The sequence below is a fragment of the Hippichthys cyanospilos genome, chromosome 7 (assembly GCF_059441005.1).
Source record: "Hippichthys cyanospilos isolate Australia breed blue-spotted pipefish chromosome 7, RoL_Hcya_1.0, whole genome shotgun sequence".
NCBI lineage: Eukaryota > Metazoa > Chordata > Actinopteri > Syngnathiformes > Syngnathidae > Hippichthys > Hippichthys cyanospilos.
Window position 1 is genome coordinate 15,775,007 of NC_142375.1, and position 18,902 is coordinate 15,793,908.

General features: G+C 36.4%; 1 protein-coding gene across 2 annotated transcripts in view; it reads right to left on the reverse strand.

The window, feature by feature from the left end:
• Positions 1-18,602, reverse strand: part of rbm20 (RNA binding motif protein 20) — a 41,355-nt gene extending 22,753 nt beyond the window's left edge. Inside the window, exons 1-2 of one of the 2 annotated variants that reach the window (XM_088419431.1) lie at positions 15,838-18,602; positions 13,519-13,712 (exon numbers count right to left, since the gene is read on the reverse strand). In XM_088419431.1, coding sequence (XP_088275557.1) covers positions 13,519-13,580 — 62 coding nt within the window. In that variant the 5' untranslated portion in view covers positions 13,581-13,712; positions 15,838-18,602. Of the gene's footprint in view, positions 1-13,518; positions 13,765-15,837 lie in introns of those variants that run through there. The other variant, XM_088419430.1, reaches the window with a different exon arrangement.
• Positions 18,603-18,902: the final 300 nt, after the last annotated feature.

Consider the following 18,902-nt stretch of genomic DNA (forward strand, 5'->3'; position numbering starts at 1 on the left):
TTTTGTTGTTGGAAAGATTGCCTGATTTTGACTTTGTGTGAAAGCTTTTCATATTTCTTATTCCTAACAATTTTTGACGTGATTCTTCTTCCATCCGTCCATTCATCCATTATTCTTCTATAGCAAGTAGTTAATAAGATTCACATCATTCTATTTTTCCAAATTTCAAAAATTCAGACCAAGAGAGCTTTAAATTATTCACAATTTTTAAACAAGCTAGCATTTTCACCCCCAAAAAACTCCATTCATTCCCATTCCACCCCACAGTAAAAATCACATACTGTAATTCCCAAATATTACTTTTTACCCATTGAGAAAGTATGCTTGTGCGTGACAAGAAAGACAAAAAATGAAGATGAAGTCAGCCGCAATACAGCCTCAAACTGTTTGTCCTGTGAAATTAAAGCCAAGTATACAGTACAGTCAATGATTTCACACATGCAGCGAAATGTGGCAATATGTAATTTGATGCTCTTATAATGTGAAGTACTATTACTAACCTGTGAGAGGCAGCATGATGCCATATGTGGCATAAATAAAACTAATTTTGCTAAACTTACTGTTATCTTGTCTGTCAACTGTTTTGAATTCAGGTTAAGAAACAATGTTCTAGAAACATCTGACAATTAAGCTTTTGCTAACCTAGGTCACAGGGATCAGGGCAGGGTAGTGGGTGTGTTTGTCGGCATGAATGCACCCCACTGTAGAGATAGTTGCTTGGGGTGTGGTAAGAGTGGCACAGGAGTAGATTTCCCTACCCATTGCACCAATTTTGGCCTAGTCACACTTGAGGGAGGGACGGGCGGTCTTGATTTACTGTACCCTTGCTATGGGCGGGGCTCTAGAGGCAAAATGTCTGTTTACGATGGACATTTTATACTGTGAACATTTACGACAACAACTTGTTTAATGATATTTAAACATTAAAATGAGGAAACTATGCAAAAAAAAACAGGGAAGGACATTGGTGGCCCAATCCCTGGCTACAAAAGTAGGTTCAAGGGATGTGGAATTTCACCAATCTGGCAGGGAATGTAAGGTAGACGGTGATGTTGGTGTAATGGTCATCTTAATTTCGACCACCAAATTGTCAAGTGCACCGTAAATGTGGCTTACATTGACCGTTTTTATGCTCGGGTACACTTGGATTGTTCACAAATAGAGTTCTAAGGAAGTGGTTTTCAACCTTTTTTCAATAATGTACATCCTTTGTTTTTTTGTTTTTTTTTCCCCAGCCAAGTTCCCTCAAACCAATGCAAAGAATTTTTGGATGAAACGAGACTTATAACAGTTTGCTCTCCATCCATATCTGATTCATCAAACACTGGCAATACATTTGTAATGGTATCACTAGACACACAATTTGTGTGGAATTGTTTCATGTTCCAATTAATTTGCTCTTAATTTGAAAAGCACTGTTCCTGTCACGGCACCGAAAAGGTTTAAATGTATTCATTTGAGAACCACTGTGTGTATACAAAAACACTATTTGTTTCTTGCACATAGATTAGTGAGGGTGATAAAGTTTTTGACATTTTGATGGTAGCACTTGGAATACCGGGGTCTCTGAAAAAGTAGCAAGTTTCTGCCTTGGCAGCTGCCACCCAACTGTGAAACTAAAAAAGCATGTCAACAAACACATCCCCTCGCCGTACAAGTGCAATTAGTTTTAGTCGCCCGCTGACACTGTTCCCACTCGGGCAAACCAGTGGCACCTGTCTGATGGATTTGCTGAAGAAATGAAATATCTCGGGCCACATGCCAAAACCTTAACTGATAAATGTAATGTCAAGGCACCCTCACTCTATAGTGTAAATGTAAAGCACACTGAGGTTTTTGTGACACTTTATCAACACATAGTCTCATTTCAGAGCTATCAGGTTGTCTGTAGTTAGGTGTGGGTTGAGAGTGGTGACAAGGGCTAAGAAAAATAGCCCAAATTACCACTAATCTACTGAGTGTCAAACGGGGTGCTGAGAGCATGCTTAGGGAGTGGGCAAACATGCTGACTGGACAGAATGACATCACTCCAGTCAAAAGGGATGTAGGATTTATTCATTTATTCATTATAAAATATGAGCGACACTTTATCAAGTATTTAATGATTTGGCAGTTATGGGTGCCAAATTGGAGTAGAAAAATAGCTAAGGGGTGTGCATTCAAGCTAAGACTTCGAGATGAAGTAATGCGAGGAGTGGGGGAGGAGGACACGCTTGCCTGAGGCCGACCAACTTTTTTTTTTTTCTGCTGCGCTGTTATTTATAGCTTGGTGCCCCATCATACACTTTTCATTTCACTTGCTGTGCCGTTCAGTGAAACATGCAGCTTCTTCGGTCAATATGTCATTTATGTAGTTTGCTGTAGCAAGGTATGATGATTATAAAACAGGTGCAGGACACACCCACTTGGAGCCTCCATTTACTTTGGTCAGCAACATCAGAGCTATACTGGTCGACAAGGTGATGTAGTCATAAACCATAGACCCTCCCATACCCCCTCCTTCCATATCGGCACCATCTCATTTTCATTCTTACATCACTCCCATTCTATTCCAGTGCCTCCAAAATGAAAAGTACCCGTTTAAGGATGGCCTACTTGGCTGGACATATTTTTACTTCAGCTGTTCTGTAATTTGTGGGCAAGAATTACTGATGATTTTCAAATACATTTTTTAATCATTCAAAGTCCTTGGAAATTTTATTTTTTGTGGTTTTGCTGTAGATACAGTGAATATACGTGTGCATATGTGTGTAATATCAGTTTTCTAGCTCTCTAAGGCATTTTTTTCCTGATTTTTACTGAGCCAGGCACATACTTGACAAAATATCATCGTGAAATTTACTCAAAGCTCTAGTAATTGTTGTTTTTATCACAATAAGGTACTGGCATCTATAAGAAACAATAATCATGTAATAATAAACATGATTAATAATAGTATATAAATACTACATAATTATTTACTAAATAGGAAATTATTTCTGCTGTTTAAAAGACATGTGTTAACTAGGGCTGTACAAAACCATCTGGAAACTATACAGATGTCAAAGTAGTTTGTGTTTATTAAATGCTTTATGACTGAGATATTTATGTGTAGGATATATTAAATTGATATATGTAAGGTATACATTTTCAACTCTGCAATAAAAGTGAAGTGAAATTTAGATTTATACAGTATTAGTTTAGTTAAAAAGTGGTAGGAGTTAAAAAGAAAATGCATACTTACTCTTTTTCCGAATGTATGTGTGCGCACACTATGCTGTATCATCTATTTTACAGTTTATTATTAATCTTCTGTTTTTTTTTTTATACATGTCTGAAATAAAATAATTAATTCACTCATATAAGCTATGAATGACCAAATGTGCAGTTTGTAATGAATTATGAATTTTCTGGCCAGTTATGTAAATTTAAATATTTCCCTCGAAAAGAAATGACCATTAATATAATAAAGTATAGTGGGTGGGTACTACTGGCCTTAGGGACCATTTATAAAATAAGTCTGACAAAATTTTTAAACATCTGTCAAGATCATTACTCATGGTATCAGTTAAATAAAACACTAATTAGAGTGCTATACCGCTCTAAGAATCCAGACCGTTCAGGTCCTCTGGGACGGAAAGAACTCAGTGCTCCCAAGATAGCAACCAATTAAGCTTAAGTAGCTGTTACTAACCAAGGTATTTATCTTCAGATTTTTTTTAAAATATTGAGCAATATGTGCCTTTAACAATTATATTGCAGTAATGGCCCTCATATACAGCTGGAGTTTCAATTGAAAGCTTAATATGATATGTGACATATGGTAACTCCACTTTTGCTTTGTTTAATGTCCTCCTGACACCTAGCTCAATACTCTGTGTCTACTGTAGTGAACATTTGTTTTTGGTCTATAGCGCTTGACTCATTCAAGCTACCCTAATGATTCCTATGTGGTTTTTTTTTTTTTTTTTTTTTTTTTAATATTGTCTGTCACAGAACGTTTCACCCCTTGCTGTCTCTCCAATTGGGAGCCATTGAAGCCGACCGCTGCAGGCGGACGGAAGGGATTGTTAATACTCCTCTATCTTCAAACTGATGACTTACTGACAAGTGTGTGTCAGAGAAGATCCAGACACAAAAACAAACATGATCCCACTTTAATTCATGACACGCGATCCCTCACAACATGTGGGGGACTGAAAATAGAAGCCATTCAGCAAGTAAACACAAACAGTAACATTGTGCTGACCATCTCAAATGAACCAATCAAAGCCTTGGCGTGTGTGTTGCCGGACATCTTCAACTAGGGGCGCATGTCATTGATAAATTAGGTCAATGGACAGGTCAGCCACCGGTCTGGATTTCTGTTAAATACTGTAGTTGAAAACAACAACTTTAATGACTCCATTTCTGAGTCTCAAATATTTTTGACAAGCAAATGAAAAACGTCCCAGAGCAAGACTTATTGCGACGTGACAATTTCCCCTCATGTGACGTGACAGTATCAACGTTAAGTCAAGTCATGTTTTATTTCTACGGCACATTTAAAAAGACAAACAAAGTGCCGTACAATAAAATACCATTGCAAATAAAAAGAGAAAACAGGAGAAACACAGATAAAACAATTGCAATGTCAATGTTCAAAGCATATTAAAAGCGAGCAAGAAAAAGTGGGTTTTTAAGAGAGATTTAAAAGCAGCGAGGGTCTGAGCGCCTCTAACTGACAGAGGCAGATTATTCCAGAGCCCTGGAGTGGCTGTTGCAAAGGCTCGGTCGCCACGAGTCTTGAGCCTGGTTTTAGGCTGAGCCAGCAGCAGCTGGTCACGGTTAGGTCAGCTTTCTAACCAGATAGTGGTGACTGCACAGCATGATAACTTACCACTTTCCTCAAATACTAAACTATGGTTTTGGATAAATGGACAAAATAGCTTCCATGCTCATGAGAATCTCTGATGCACAGATAGCAGTCAGAATTCTTTTGAGCAAATGTAGCAGTAAATATCACTGCCCATTTTATTTTATTGTTTACAGTGTACAGTAGAGTCACAAGATTAACACAAGCCTGGAATCATGCATGCGGTTTAAATGTGACAGAGAATAAGGGGAAGGAACGATTATGAAAATGCAGCTGTGCTGGATACAAATGCTTAATAACACCCGAGAGACAGATGACATTAGAGCAAAATTCTTCTCTCACCACGGCAGTGCACAGACACTGAACACTTTCCTCCATATTTAATCACAATACATGTCACATTGTGGTTGTCACACACTGAAAAAGCTGGTTCTAAAACAATTTTTGCAAACAGAACAGGAAAATTGGATGTGAAACTTACACATGATCATAAATAAAGTCTTGATAAGTTGCAGCCGTTTTGTTTTGTTTATTTACAGTTTTTAAGTCCCCCAAAATGTTTTAACCAAAACTAGAGGTTATAACTCACTAATAAGAAGTAGCGGTTGAAATGTTTTGCCTTGATTTGAGATTTTTTTTAATTTATTTTTTTCCCTTTTGGTTAATTTTAATCTTTGCAGAGAAGTATTGACATTCACAGGAAAAACATGTTCCAAGTGCAACAAATCTTTAATGGCCACCAGATTATTTTGGCACACTAACTTTAGTTTTAAATTTTAGACATTTACTTAAAAATGAACTTCAATTCATACTGTAGCTTATTATATATATATATATATATATATATACTAGATAATATTGTCCATAAGCTATATACAAAAAGAACACAAAGATTTTTTTTGATAGAGTTTCCAGAAAGATCTATTTTTATCTCCTTATACCACCCCTGGTTCATAACATATTCATGGTTATTTTTCCAATGGTTGGATTTTTTTTCTCATATTATTGTGTATTGCTGAACATAATCAGGAAGTATGTTGGCGATAAAATAAAAGGAAAACATATTTTTGTCGTTGAAATTTTAGGTAATTTTTTAGGTTATTCAAAACTTGATTTGTAAAAAATATATATTTGTGATGTGCTTTCACAAAAGCAGGGTATGTCGCAGAGATTAGTTTTGGAGTTATTGATCAAAATATGAGTTTTGACAGATATGTCCATTTTGGGATCTCGACTTTGATTTTCCAGCAGCCAAAAGGTTCAAATTGTAATCAAAGTGTATGAAAATTAGATTAGTAGATAATACGCACCATTAAAAGATGAACGTGCCAAATCTTTAAACACGCTAAATGTCAATTGTTGCGCTACCTCCATGTATTAGATTTAATTTTAAAGGGATTAGCACATAAAATTAGAATGCATCAGTATCTCAGGTTTTCATTATCGGAGGCATAAACCTGATTTGTGATTTTTGATTCTCATTTCTGTCCCCAATAACTAGGAAATTCAAGCATTATTTTTTCACTGAGAATTTCTCAGTCCAGCCATTAAAGTGCAAGCAGAAAGCGGAAGAAGCAAACCACAGGTGCACGTTTAAGTCTGAAAGTACGTGCACCGCTTTTATGTAGCGTACGTGCAAGGACACAAGGTGATAGTTCTCAGCTGTCGACAACTTTGCAACATGCCGGTGTTCCTGTTCACCTGCTTCGTCTCCAGTGGCAGAAACCAGTCACATGATCTACGCAGTGGATACCTGACATTTTTATTCATTAACATCGGTCTACATGGTGGTGAAGTTGGCATTTGCGGGCCGCTAAGGTTACTGCAGTTCAATCCCTCTGCCGCTATCAAACAAGTACCGGGAATGCGGCGTTTATGCACTCTACACCTTGTGACCCTTTCCATATTATTCCACGCAGAATCTGACAGCTTAACGCACCAATGTCCAACCCTGTCTTCAGACAGGTGAAAAACAAAACAGCAACATGATCCAGAGTTAGCCATTTAACATGTCTAAATGCATCATATTGCCAACGCAAATCACGCAGCTTTCACGACTGCCCGCAGCCAGACAGAAGTGCGAACAAGTTCGCCGGAGGAAAAATAGCCTCAAACATCATTGTTGGAGCAACACATGTAACTTTAAACCTTCCGAGCAACAAGTCCATTCTGTAATGCCTTCATGTGTCACGAGCCGTTAAAAGAAAACGGTATCATGAGTGTCATTCTCGAGTCTGGATGGAGCGAAAGGGTCGTGAGAGAAAAGAAAATGGGAGCGTTATGAAATAGCGCAGCTGTTGCAAGGCAATCTGCCAGGCCATCTTTCTGTCGGGGCTCACACTGAACACATTCAAAAACATGAACTGCGGTCGAGAGGGAATAGTGCGCGTAACGCAGTGAGGCACAGGTGTAGGCTGGAACAATGGCATTGTTGAACGATTTGCTACGAGATCCACAAACCAACAGTGGCTATCTGTCGTCACACTTTGACAAAGTTAATGCACTTCTTCATGTCTTTTTCCATATGATGATTTCACTTTTACTCTACCTTCCATTGAAGGCCCGAAAAACACATCTAGACACATTTTTCACAAGTGGGCCATCAAACATTTCCTCTCTGAGGGAAATTCTCCAAATTCACTCAGGTGGTCAGACAATCATTTATATTTAGTACAATGGATGGATCCATGTTAATATTAGGGCTTCAACTATCAGTTTTTTTTTTTAAATAATCAATTAAATGAATCTGAGTCCATTATTTTTTCAATTAATCAGATTAGTAAACATCATGTTTTAATCCTCCCCTAAATAACAAAAAAAAGATTTATTTATATAGACATAGCAGGGACAAAAAAAAACAATGTTTTATAATGATTAATCACTGGTTTGGTATGTAACAATATGCTATATACCAATAAAGGTTTTCCAAAGTAAAAGCTAAAACAGTAGCCAGAATGCATGTGATTTAATCCTCACCCCTGACAAAATATGATTTAGTGCACTTTCAAAATTGCTCAGGAATTCTTAACCTTTTTTCAGTGATTCATCACCCCCTGTGAAATATGTTTTCAGCCAAATACCCCTTAACCAGTGCATAGCAATTTTGGGTTTAAAAAAAAAAGTCTTAAAACACACCATCAGCGTTTATTAAACTTTAAAACCCTTCAAACTTCATTCGTATTGGTCCACAAAATAAATAATCAACATAACATGTCCTCTTTTGGATCATAGAAGATATCGATTATCAAAAAGAAATAACATAAGTATTAATACATATCTGTCCACAGGAAATAATCAACATATACTGTCAGACCTGTTCTCAAAAAGAAATAATTATAAATAATTATTTTTCCACAGAAATATACTAAATATGTTTTGGGGTTACAGTGGAGACTGGTTCATAAAATAAATCATTACCTTAATTATAAATAAATATTTGTCCACAAAAAATGAACAAAATGAACTTTTCCCGAAACAATTAATTTACTCAATAATTATTTTAAAAGGATATTAGCATGTTTGTTTGTTTTACTTCAAATCTCGAGTGCCCCCTGGAGTTCCTTCAACTAGCCCCAGGAGTACCCATACCTCCATTTGAGAACTGTAAAACATAGGGTCAAATACCAGTGTTTTATCACCGTTAACCTTGGACCGCTTGTTTGCATATTTTGTTCACATAAAAATCTCAAAACTAAGCACAAAAAGACAAAGACATGCAGCTTTAAATAGCGGCAAAAAAAAATGCTTTTGACTAGTTTGCTTACATGTGTAACATTTATATCATTAACCTCGCTAACATCATTCCAATTGGTTGATAATCGATCCACAAATACGTATGAGATTTGAGAGTAAACAATGTTATAGAGCCAAGCTTTTAATAAGTATCCAATACGGAGAATCATCACATGCATCATCAAGTATCTTAACACTTAACGAAGTTATGAGTAGGCTTGACTTCAAATTAACCATATAATCCAACTAAAGTCCACAACAGATGACTTTTTGAAAGCTTAGTGACAAGACAAACACACGGCTCCAAAGCTGTTAGAGGAAAGTATCAGAGACTCCTCTGGCTAATTACATCATTTAGATGGAGTCACATTTCACTCACAGGTCATTTATCTAGTGATTATGAAGAATTACATGATGGCAATTATCACTCCTCACCTCTTTCCAGCTCACTTTGGTGTTTGCTTTAGTTTAGAGAAGCCAATCTCTTTCGAGTCTGCTCTCGCTATCTCTGTTATTCGGGATCTAAACATAGCCGGGCCTCCACTCATCAGCGCAAATGCGGTGACAGAATTCAAGCCTTAATTCGATCATCAATGACAGACTTGCTTTTTTGCTTTCACTAAATTAAACTCAATTCTTGCCCCTTATGTACTTGTGTATCTTGTCAAAAAAAAATGTCATCATATGGCAATACATCAAGCGGAATTAGATTTGAAATAAAAGCGTCTCGGAACGCAAATATGGATGCTCACAAGAAACAAAAGTGTGGAAAGGGCATACAAGCGACCAGAAAGCAAATTTCTTTAATAGATTCGTGATATTCAAACTTCTATATTGCACACAGAAAAAAGATTGTCACGAGTCTTCACACGCTTCGATAGGTGCTACGGTTTTGGTTACTAGCAGGGTTTGCAAGCTCAATCGTGTCATTAGTTAAACGTTTGTGTGTGGCAAAAATTGATTGTGCTACCAACGGCTATTAAGTAAGGGTGTCCTGATCCAATGTTGGTATCGAATATCAGTTCTATATCTGCCAAAAAGAAAAATCCAATCAAATCATATCAGTCAGTCTATGTCCAAAATCTCCTATATTAGCACTCATATATGAGTGATTATTTCCCTTCTTATAAATAATGTAAATGGCTGGGCAATATGGCCAAAAATATAATATATTAATGGTATTAATAAACTTAAGCATTTATTTTGATTCATTACAAAAATGATCCAGGTGCAAAAGGTGCAAAATGTTCAGAGAGCAATAATGTATACTCACTGTAAATCAGTTTAAACGTAATCATATGCATAGCTTGTGCATAATTTTCTTGAATGCCACAATTAAGTACTTAGTAACTATTGTAAACATGTCTTGTAAAAAACATGTGCCAAAACCTCGTTTTCAGAATTGAGCTAATTTCCAAATTGTGGAATTTTAAAATTGATTGAATTAGTTTGATTTATAGCACAGCCCTATAAAGACGTAAACTTGAATTGTAATTTGTTTTTATTAGGATTTTAGGATGGTATTAGGTTTTATTAGTGTAATTTCTCCTTAATTTTGTTTTTAATTTATTTTACTCATTTCATTCAAGTGCAACACATTCTCACGTTTGAGGATGAATGTATGAAACTCAAATATATGGAATTATTGCGTTATAGTTTTCTATTAGTGCTGACTATTGTTTGAGTGGTATCACTTAACCCAACATCTCATATTAAAAAAAAACTAAATAAAATCATTAATAATTCCTGCTGTAAGTAGTAATCTAGGCTGCCAATGTTTGCATCATATTCAAAGTGAAAAAGATTGTGACATTCCTTGCTAAATATTGAGGTTATCGCAATGTTGCTCCATAGTTAACTTTATATTCTAAGAAAATTATAACTATATGTTACATTCTTAAATATTTTTTCTCAAGTCCCTTAGACTTAACAAGGACCACTAAACCGATTCAGCTATACGTTTCTAAAAGTTTCATTAGTAACCACGAGCAATGACACTTTGTTCTTGCACACTTGAGTTTTGCACCTGTGAGATACAATAAATTGTATTTCCTGTTTTCCTGCCCCACACACTATGAAAGGCATGGTGCCATACGAGTAAGCACATATGGTTTAATGTCCCCATGCTTCAGCTGTTGGCTGCGAACAGCAGAAACTGTATGGAACATAAAATAGGAAGTCGCGTATAATGCCCCCCCCCCCATATATATATATATATATATATATATATATATATATATATATATATATATATATATATATATATATATATATATATATATATATATGGGTATAAATTGTGCAGAATATAATACATAAGCAAGTCTGAATTCAGGCCTGCATTTGCACCTGAAAAGAATTCTCAAACACTGTCAGTGAAAAGCAAGAACTTTGGTGATTATTCATTTTTTAAGTGATACAGTTGTAGTGTTTTGATGTCTTCATCATAGCAATTGTCCCGCTATCTTATTAAATATGTTCAAAATGACTACAAAGAAAAAAAAACAGGGTAAGGAAGCATTATTCTTTGCATGATCCAACTTAAAAAAATAAGATGCACTTTTTAATTTTTTTTTAACGTATATCCCCCTTTTCACTTTTTTTTTTTTTAACTTTGCCCTGCGCCCCCATCTGCGAGCTCTAAATCACCGTGGCAGCGTGTCACACAAGGTTAAGTTGCCTGTGGCCACTCACGAAGCCTTTGATGGTCTTAAGAGCGTGGCCCCACACCACGAGCTCAGCAGGTTATTACCGAGAGCAACCTTCCCTCATCTCACCTAACCAAATAGCGCAAGACATTGATGTTTGATTGATGTTTGTATGAAGGGCTCAGATGAAGACTTCTTTGGAATTGAAAATTGCAGACTCACTAATGCTTCTGAGACCATTTATGGCGATAACACATTTTCCAGAACGATATATTTTCCCAGAATCTATAACAAAAGCCAATAGTATCATCTTTTTTTTTAGCCAATCTGATTGTCTTAATCATGATTAGCTAATACAGTATTTGGTATTTTACGCAAAATCTGTGATAGGCTGTAATGCATTAATTTTCAGAGCAATCAATAATATCTTTGGTTGTGTAACTTTTATGACGTATGAATGTTTTGAGGGACAACATTATATTATGCTTTTTTTGCATTAGTGTGATTTTATAGAGTTGTAGGAATATTCGCTGTAGCATCGGTTACTTTTTTTTTTGCTTGAAAATTCACTTTATGTCTAGCCAGTACTATTTAGCCTTCCAGAAATCATTAACATTTTTACCTGACCATCTATGTCTCTATTAGACAGGGCAAAGATTGTTGAACCATGGTACAAATGTTTCATTATTAAATATTGTATAAATATATTTTATACGAATCACATACAAGGATATGCAGGAAATAAACAAGTTATATAAATAGACATTTTTTTTTGAAACTTTTGAACCCCAAATTTATGATTGTGTAGCCATTTTATTACTGATATAGTAACAATGTCAGGGAAAAAAAAATCAAGGACTGCCTTTTTAAGGGCAATTAGGTTTAATTTGTCTCATATAATTAATTTTTGCAGTGAACTGTAAAGCAAACTGAAACATGTCCTTTGTGAATGAAGGCGCCACAAACACATTTTTACCAATTATGCATTTTCAACAGTAAAAGATTGTAACTAATGAAACTTTTATGTTTACTTGGCCGACAAAAGCTCTCCTCCTCAGCTCTAGAAACAAAATGAGACTAAAAGACATGGATAAGGTTGGCGTGTATTTACTCTTGCATGGGTGGTACATCATCATCCATGCCTCTAAGCTATTTTTCTCCGTTCGGGCGGGGCTAGTGCTGAGAATGCTCAGAAATCCATCAATGAAGGAAAATAACACTGAGGGTGTTTAGTGTGAGACGTCAACATTATAACATGAACTCCCTCACTACAGACCCTTTACTGTAAGTTCCTATTGTCCATAGCAAATGGCTGCAGATCCACTAGTACACAAATAAGCAATCAAATAGTAAAGAGTATACAAAAACGATAACTATTAAACCACGTGGTTGTGCAGGCTAATATTAGCACAACCATATACTCCTGGGCCTCATTAATAAATGAGATGAAGAGTTGTGTCTGCTTATTCACTTGGCAGGACACATGCAAACCGAATTTAAACTGCGTATATGCGTGTGTGTACGTGCCAGCTCGCAGTGGTTCTCATTACAGTCTTATAGTGTCAGTTCCTGCAGTCTTGCGCTCTTCCGCCGGCAAGAAATTGACACATACAAAAAAAATATGTTTAAATATGTAAAACCTAATGTTCTCTCTCAAACTGTTATTTGAATCAAACATAACAAAAAACATTCCTTTTTTTGTTACAAGTTAAATGACTGAATATTTAAATAAGAAACTCAGTATCACAGAATAAATATTTTACCTAACAGTTTTCTGTTGTATGCATATTATTCATTATAGTAAGTATACTAACCCTTAATATGGTAACTGTCGAAAACCTATAAATTATTATTTGCAATGATTTTTTTTGTATGGGTGGAAATTGTGCAAGCTTATTAATCTTACAGTATTATTTATGTAAGAGCACTGAGCCGGCTAGGGAAAAAAATAAAATAATAATAATCCGTATTATGTCTGTGGACTATTCTCATAAAAATATTTTTTGAAATAGAAAATATACAAAATATTGCAATGATAATTATATTAACAGAGCTGTCAAGTGGTTTTAGGCCAGTATCGGTAGACGATATTCAACACTGAATACGTTTTGTTAATATATTTGAAAAATTATGATTTCACAAGGCCAGGCAAATCAAAACACTAGTGGAGAAACATGCCAGAGCAAATATGCATCAAGGAAATTTTCTATTGATATAAATTCCAATAAAACATCATCTGTAAAAAATGTATACAATAAACATTTTTTTCCAGATAATACATGTGGCAAGTTGGCAAAGTCTTACCTTTGTGAAACCTCTCCAGTTGTATCTGAGGAGTATCCACCACTTTGTCCTTTCCCAAGCATTTTTGTTTGGCCTTCCGAAAGCGTTTACCAGCTGCTGGTCCTATCCAAAGACGTGATGCAGACGCACTCCTTAGCGCCACCTGCAACTTAAACCCCTCCTAAGCGGCAACTTTCTCTTGGCAGCTCAGTTTCCTGGTGGCCAGGTGGGGAGAGAAAAAAAAAATCCTGATCAACATTTGACAAAGCGACCGCTCTCCTTTATCCCGTAAGCGACTATGTACTCAAAGCTGTTCCCCATGAAAGATGAGGATATCAGTGTAGGGTCTCTTCCAGTGGCCGCGGAAGGTTGAATGAATGGGCCTCTGGTGGGGGTGGGATCGAGGGACGGCGCAAGGGGGTTGAGTTGTAACAGGCTAAATGGGAGTCCCTTAGCTGGGGCAGCTCAGCAACAACAGGGACAAGTAATTCTATCAGGCCACTACTGATTAGCACCTCTATGCTCAAACATAACTAAGGGACACACAGAAACCACACAGTCTGACCAATAGCAGGGGGCGATGATGAGATCACTGAATCTTTGGACAATTTGCCTGCTGCAATGGGAGCCAAAGCGTTTGGCTTATTTGGTACTTACACAACTGGAGGATGAAGACAGGCGCATAGGTCCTTATTGCCCGGCTTGACGTCTTGTTGTAGTATAGGTTAGATTAGGGGTGTCAAACACATTGGAATCATGGGCCAAAGTGTACTTCTAGTTTCTGTCGGAGTGCCAGGATAATATGACAAGATAATATTATATAGTCACTACATTCTAGCGGCATGAAGGATTGATCACGTGGAGTAACAACAAGAAAATTGAAAGTCAAGTTGAGTGCAGCTTAAAGGGAGTATGTGTAATTTTTTGCATCCGTGGGAGCTTTAGGGGCATTACGGTAAATGCAGTAATACAGACATGGCAACCTCCTGAGGCATGCCACCCTCCGTGTAATATAATTTAATGATAACTAGATTGATTATATTTAAAACATACTGTTGGTCATTTATAATATTTTATTGTATATGGTTTTTGTGAAAAAGAAATAGTCTAAAAAATATTCTAAATATTACATATTGTCACATTTAAACAAACGCAAAAACAGCAGAGAGCAAACCTATATATATGTATATTTAAAAAAGGCAAGTGTATTCAGCAAGTTTGTTTTATTGAAATACCAACCACAACAACGAAAGACAGATATTGTAAACGTATGTGCCAAAATGGACTATTGTAAATAAGTGAAATATCAAAGTCATTTCAATCCCATCATTCTTCTTGATGTGTGGCAGTTTTTATGGATTGATAGCAAACCCACATTATTTAGACATTTACAGTTACAGTATTAACGCTTAATGAAGTGACGGACTTTTTCATCTGTTAGAGTTTCCAATGTCAGACTGATTTTGAATGCACCACATGCACTGCACACATAGTAGCTGCTTACCCTAATGGTGGACACTTGTGCCGAATCACACAATGGCAGCGTGATTGATTAGCGGTTTCTTCGCATCTAACCCTAACCATCCGGAAAAGTTCCCTCGCAAAACATGCTGTTATGTAAACATTCATGTGACAACTCTTCACAACAATCTCGCCATCTATTTTGGGCTCTGTGAGAAAGCAGATACCACTGTAGCATCAACTGGTGTTGACAATAAGGCAAGCCAGAATGATAGAGTCTAGTGACATGATAATAGTAAAGTGATAAAGCCATCTAAATCGCGCCATCACACCAATATTTCCACAACACAACCGCCAAGTAACTATACTGTACTGTAAATGTAATGGGATCTCACAAATGAATGTAAACAAAACAACATGTAGGGGTATAAATCGAATACTATTTCACTCTACATTATCCGCCCAAGCTAAAAAGAATCCTGCAATTTTGATGGCCTTAAGACAGGTAAAGAAATCAGAATCCTCATCATCCCCTTATCGTCATTGCTCACTTTAGCCTACGGTGCTTCAGCCCACGACGAAACATGTCCAAAAAAAGAAAATAAAAATGTTATACGCCCAGATATGGATGCCACCTCTATCTTTTACCAGGCTAAATTTAGAAGTTTGATACTTGGCTTTAGATAAATGATCACCACCAGTGTTTCTGGCAGAGACTGGCCCTCAGCATGCAGAGTAAAAAATAATCCTGACCTGCATTTCATTTGTACTACATAGCTCTTGCATTAAATGAATAAAGACAATGTGTTCTCACCCCGCCCTAGCGAGGAAAGGCGGTTAGGAAAATGAATGGATGAATGGATAGAAGTTCTTACTCACCTTTAAACAGCTTTAGATGACCCTTTTTCAAATTGTTTGACAGTTAACACTTGTACTTTGTGAAGCATCTCTGCCTTTCGCCTCTGACCATGAGTTCTGCCATACAGAATGGTCAAACTTGATTAATAAACAACTAATTATCACATTGATACTTATTTTAATAATCGAGAAGTGACCCGTTGTTTATCTTGGTTATCAGAAACCTCAAACGTCAGCCTCAACAGTAATGATTCTGATTTCATCCATCCTTCTTGTGTAATACTGGTTATTTGCTTTTCTTTTAAGCAATAAACAACCTAAAAACAGCAATATTTGGGAAATAATCCTTAAATGAAGGGAAAATTGTTTTGTACTACACTTTAATTTTATTGGAACAAAGTTGTGAACATAAAATCTGACATGAAGCGCTTTCATTTAAGAACCACTGCCCCACAGTATATTTCCATCCATATATCAAATGGAAAAATAAGATGTAAGAAACATAATGCTGGCGCACATGATAATGTCACCCTGGCGCTGAACATACAGTACATACGAAGACTGGAATGTTTATTCCGTTGTGGCTTTAGGATGAACATGTGTGAAGTCATTAGGTGGTATTATTGCAAATTTAATCATCCTAATTTTCTACCTTTAACCTCATCAGAGGCGGACTTTTATGTTGAGAGCCTAGCGGGCGACACTATCTGACCGACTAAAGCCGCCTAGAACACATGTGACACAAGTACATACGCACATTGCGCTGAAGGTCAAATATCCTTACAATGAGGGGAAGGGATCTATTTCAGTGTGCTTCTTTTGTGCACACACACCAACTCATAGCTCATCAAAATACATACAGTGTTCCGAACAGCCACAACTTTATGAACACTAGAACAATATTGTATTTTGTATTGATATCCAATAAAAAAAAAAAAAAAAATCTGGTTTATCTAGGCATGGAACTGGGGACGACTGAGATGCATTTACAGACCATATAAGTCGTGGCGTGGTGCGTAAAATTGTGGAAGGTGTGAACCCAAACGCAGGGAGGCAGGGTGCGTTAAAAAAAATAAATTAATTAATTAATATGGGGGGGGGCGAAAAAAAACGTGGACAAAAACTGCATGCAAAGTAAGTAACAAAAACCTAGAAATAAACTTACTACAAAAAACACTTAATTGCCAGACTCAGAGGAACACAGAAATGAACTCACGGAGACTTATGCTACTGCTACATCAACAAAACTACATATACATCGACACTGACCCAACTAATGCCCTCAAAATTGACGAGACAAAAAGGAACACCTAGGCAAGACACAATTGGAACAGGGAGCTGATTGGCCAACACAAGGGAAGCAGCTTAACGCAGACAGGTGGACGCAATCACATGACCAACCTTGAATGTAAAAAGACAAATGAAAACCCAACAAAAGCACATAACAGAAAATCCTGATATCAACTCAAACACAATACCACATAGAACATAACAATTTGAGAACAACCAAAACGAAATTCAGCCAGTGTTACAAATTCATACAATCTAATCACACCACATAAAGGCCGGCATTTTGTTCTCCAAAATAAGGGTGAAAAATGACACTAGCGCTGGCATTTGGAAAATGATCCCGAGTCTTTATGAGGTCATAAAGCCAACTTAAGCACATGCAATCACTGACAACACTCTGCAAATTCCATTGTTCATAAGATAACATTTGTTACTTTAGAAGAAAAAAATTCTCTCACTGCAATGTATTGCAGATGCCACGGCATCGTCCGGCCATGTTACCAATGTTATGAGGGTCGTTTTCAAAATAGCCCAAAATAGACGCTGCGTTATAAACAGTTAACATAAAACTGAATGACAGTAACACCAGTGCTGCATCCCTATAAATGATGTCGCCCACTTACGGAGCTTTGAACAGCTACGTCTTTGCTTTCATGTTACATTTTATTGACTTTATCCTACCAACAAATTACATTGTAAACATGTACTGCCAAGTGCTGCACATACATGTTATTTAATGTTTGGCACTTTCCATAAGCTTGTGACTTAAGCGCTGTACGCCAAGGTTATAAAGTTCCTGTTGTGTCTTTAACTCTAAATATTAAACAAAAGAAAAGCTGAAGCCAATTTCAAGCATTTTTACAGATCATACATACAAAATAAAACCTTGTCATCGGCACTCCTTGGTAGTGTTTCTCTTGGATATTTCAAATTTAATAGATTGACGAGTATTCAATTATGAAATTAATCAGGAGTGTTCGTTTCGAGCTATTGTTTAACTTAAAATTATCCAAATCTTCTGACTTCAGATTCCTGTAGTCTTTCATTAGGGCAAGACTGATTATCTTTAATGTTTAGACAGAAAACGACATTTGCAAACCTCTGCAATTGATTCATTCACAAAACGTTCAGGGAATACAACATTAATCCTTCTCATGTGGCATTGATTAATTGTTGTTAAGGATTAGGTTTTTCCTCACTACTAAAGACCACTAAACAAAAACTGGTAAAGAAACTGTCATTGGAAAAAGGTTTTTCAATAGACCTAATTGCAAATGTTATCTGATTAATCGGTGAAATGATCAATAGAATAATCGATTCTTAAAAAAATTCAAGAGTGACAGTCCTAGGTTCCCATGACGTCCTTTTGCATCAAAAGCGCTCAAATTTTAAAAAGTCTCCCATTTTATACTATTTTACAACATAACACAAAAATAACAACTTCCTGAATAGTACTAAACTTGATGGGTAAAATAGCTGTAGGCCGCCAAGGAATAATATAGGATGTTGGCAAACAAAACTGAATAACTGAACCAAGTTTATTGCACATTCTCTGATTGTATTGTGATAGGTGCCCTGACGACCTGATTGGCTAACCAGGATGGCTGAGCTATCGCTTCAAAAAACAGTGCATATGTATATGTTTTACAGTAATATGTAAATGTAGTTAAAATATCCCTATTTTTGTCTTTATTGTAGACCATGTCCTCTTTCTGGAGCAACTTATGTGTTTTTTGACTGACATCATGCATTGTGTGACTTCTCGAAAGAGGATGGAGGCTACATTGAAAGACGAG